Genomic DNA, 3240 nt, shown 5'->3' on the forward strand with positions numbered 1-3240 from the left:
GGGGGGGGGGGGGGGAATTAAGTGGAAAAAGATTCAAGATCAGCATCTGTAAACCAACTTTAAAACAAACTTCCTGGAAGAATTAATGAACATTTTAATTGAAAATGTAGCTTCTGAATGAATTTGAGATGGGGAAAGGAGTCTGGCAAAATGATAGTTACTTCAAATTGCACTGTAAAACTATATGCTTGCTTATTCATGCAACACTGCACAGCACCAAACTCAAAGTTGAACACTTACAAACCAATACTGCCAATAAAACTGTACCTTCTCATAACAGTCTAAACAAGTTCAAATAAGGATTAAGAGGTATAAATCTTAAGTAATTGTATCTATGCATAGGCACAATGCCTCTTCAAGTTATGCAAATTAACATGCATAAAAACAATAATAATTCCATGAGTTACTAGTAGATACCTTTCAATAAAGATATTTGAAACTTCATAAAAATCTAGACTAAAAAAAAAGCAAGATTCATAAAAAAAATAATCAAGTTTTCCCCAATGTGAAAAACTTTCTACTTACTCCCTCTGCACATCATTTGCCTTGGAATGCGTCTGCGAGGTTACAATACGTTGCATGTTTCCTGTCCAACCAAATTTGGAAGCAACAAGGGCACATGGTGTTTCCAACAGCCTCTCTCCAACTTCAGCTTTCATGATCTAGACAAGAAATCTAGTCAACACACACAATGGTACTTTGCTTTGCATTTTTTTAGTAAACCTCAACCAGTCCACAAACCACAAACCCCATGCCTCCAAAACATCCTCTCAGCCTCTTACCTTCTTCAAATGAAAAAATTCTAAGGTGGTGTATCAAGCAAAAGGGTTCCCAGTTACCTGGACATGCATGTGGAAACGGACAAACACATTGGATTGAACACGGAAAAGTCTACACCCATGCAAAAAAACTTACTCCCTGTGAGAGTCATGAGATTTCTGGTGTGCATTTGATATTGCCAGGCGCTCCATGTTGCCTGTCCACCCAAACATGCTTGCAACTAGTGCACATGGCGAGTCTGTTAAACGCTCCGAAACTACTGCCTTTAAAACCTGAGGTTATCAAGATCTATGAATTAAAATACAATTTCTTAATTTTCCATTCATTTAATTATTTATAACCAAAAACCCCTTAAGTACTTTCTTACAGAATGTATACCTGGGTTGTGTTAAATTAATTTTTCCTGATTCTAATACACACCTAGTGTTCAAGTGAAGGTTTCTGCAAATGCAAATGTATCAAAAGCTAGTAAACACATCCATTCATCTAACCCCATTGATTTTACAGTTAACATTAAGATGTATGTGTATATGCACAGTTAAAGAGACCAAAGCATGAGAAACTACATTCACTTGCAAGAAATCTGACAATATATCAAACCTACATCTGGATTAGTGCCAATACAATAAAAGTCATTTAAGTGAGAACAATGTGACTGGGAATCCATTTAATACATTTACACCATGCTTTATCCCAAACTGTCTACAGTGACACCTTCTATGGTTAGTACATAAAACAAAACGGCATGTTGAATGAATTGCCTACAACAAGTTTCTCAATATTGCCAACATTCATTAGTTTATTGGTATTTCAGTATATCATTATCAAAATCTGAAAAACCCCAAAAACTTACGTCATCCTTCAGAGCCTCTTCACTAAGCCATTTGGTCAGAGGCTCAAACTGCTTCTTGGTCTCCTCCAAGCGTTCCTTGGCTGCCTCCCCTTCATTGATGGTTAGGCCTTCTTTGGCTACATTCTGGAACTTTTTGCCCTCAAACTCAGGGATGGCATTGATGGCATACTCATCTATGGCCTCCGTAAGGTATAGTACCTCATAACCTTTCTTGAGGAGACGCTCAACAAATGGCGAGTTCTCGACCTGAAATTAAAGTTGTAACTGCACAGTGGAAGAACATGTTTTGATACAAGGATCCCATTCAACTTCCCTTTAAAATAATTTCTAGCTATTATTCACACTGGCACTCACCTCACTCTGACTGGATCCTGCCATGTAATAGATGTGCTCTTGCTTCTCATTCATACGTTCAACATACTCAGCCAGGGAAGAAGCCTTATCCTTGCTTGCAGATGACAAGAATTTCAGTAGTTTTGCCAGGCGGGTACGGTTTGCAGAGTCTTCAATAACACCAAGCTTAATGCTGAAAATAAATAAAAATATGTCATCCAACTTTTCATTTTCAACTATTGTTTAAAAGGATTGCAAGTTACCGTAAGTGCAATACAAATTATTCAATAGCAGACATGATGGAATTTAATGGCTTACTTTGTGGAATACTCCTTCCAGAACTTCTCGTATTCCTCTGGCTCCATCTTCTTCAGCATGTCGAGTGTCTTGCGCACAAGCTTCTTCTTAATGACCTTGAGGAGTTTATGCTGCTGAAGGGTTTCTCTTGATACATTAAGAGGGAGGTCATCAGAGTCGACCACACCATGAATGAAACTCAGGTAATTAGGCATCATGTCCTAAAAGAAAAAGGGTTTATTAGATATACCTCTTAGACAGGAAGTTTATAAAATAGTGATCAAAGATTATCAAGTTCATGCATTAATCCTTTCATCATACCTGGAAATCATCAGTGATGAACACACGACGAACATATAGCTTGATGTTGTCAGTCTTGGTTCCATACTTGTTGAAGGATTCAGAGGGCTGAACTTCAGGGACAAACAATAGGGATTTGAAGGTCACCTCTCCTTCTGCCACAAAGTGAGTCTTCGCCAAAGGATCTTTGGTATCCTTGCTCAAGCTCTTGTAAAATTCATTATACTCTTCATCTTCAATCTCTGAAGGTCTAGGGGAACAAAATTAATTCTTAGCTTGACTTAAATTCTACCATATGATAATGAAATCAAATTTATGGCTATAACTACCAATAGGTTTAACATGCTTAGCTACTTTGGTACATTAAGAAACTTACTTCCTTGTCCAAATGGGCTTAGCATCATTCACAAGATTCCAGTCCCAAGTGGTTTTTGAGACTTTCTTCGTCTTGGGCTTCTCTTCACTCTCTTCCTCCACTTTACCTTCTTCATCCTCTTCAACCTATAAAAAAAATATTCACTTAAGTACTTCTGAAGTCTTCACCTAATACTAAGGAGTAAACATGTAGTTTATAATCCCACCTAACCTTTAATTACCTATACATTCCAGTTACATTATGGCATTAAAAATGTTAACAGAACAAGTCTATTCCCGTCTCAATTATGTACACTACCTTG

The 3240-nt window shown here is 37.4% G+C and overlaps 1 protein-coding gene across 1 annotated transcript in view; it reads right to left on the minus strand.

The window, feature by feature from the left end:
* Window positions 1–3240, minus strand: part of LOC119585888 (endoplasmin-like) — a gene marked incomplete in the record, with an annotated part of 50039 nt that overhangs the window by 1150 nt on the left and 45649 nt on the right. The window contains 6 exon segments of the mRNA XM_037934618.1: window positions 916–1052; window positions 1634–1879; window positions 1988–2159; window positions 2285–2484; window positions 2585–2813; window positions 2940–3100. Coding sequence (XP_037790546.1) covers window positions 916–1052; window positions 1634–1879; window positions 1988–2159; window positions 2285–2484; window positions 2585–2813; window positions 2940–3100 — 1145 coding nt within the window.

Source organism: Penaeus monodon, chromosome 20, assembly GCF_015228065.2.
Source record: "Penaeus monodon isolate SGIC_2016 chromosome 20, NSTDA_Pmon_1, whole genome shotgun sequence".
Classification (NCBI taxonomy): domain Eukaryota; kingdom Metazoa; phylum Arthropoda; class Malacostraca; order Decapoda; family Penaeidae; genus Penaeus; species Penaeus monodon.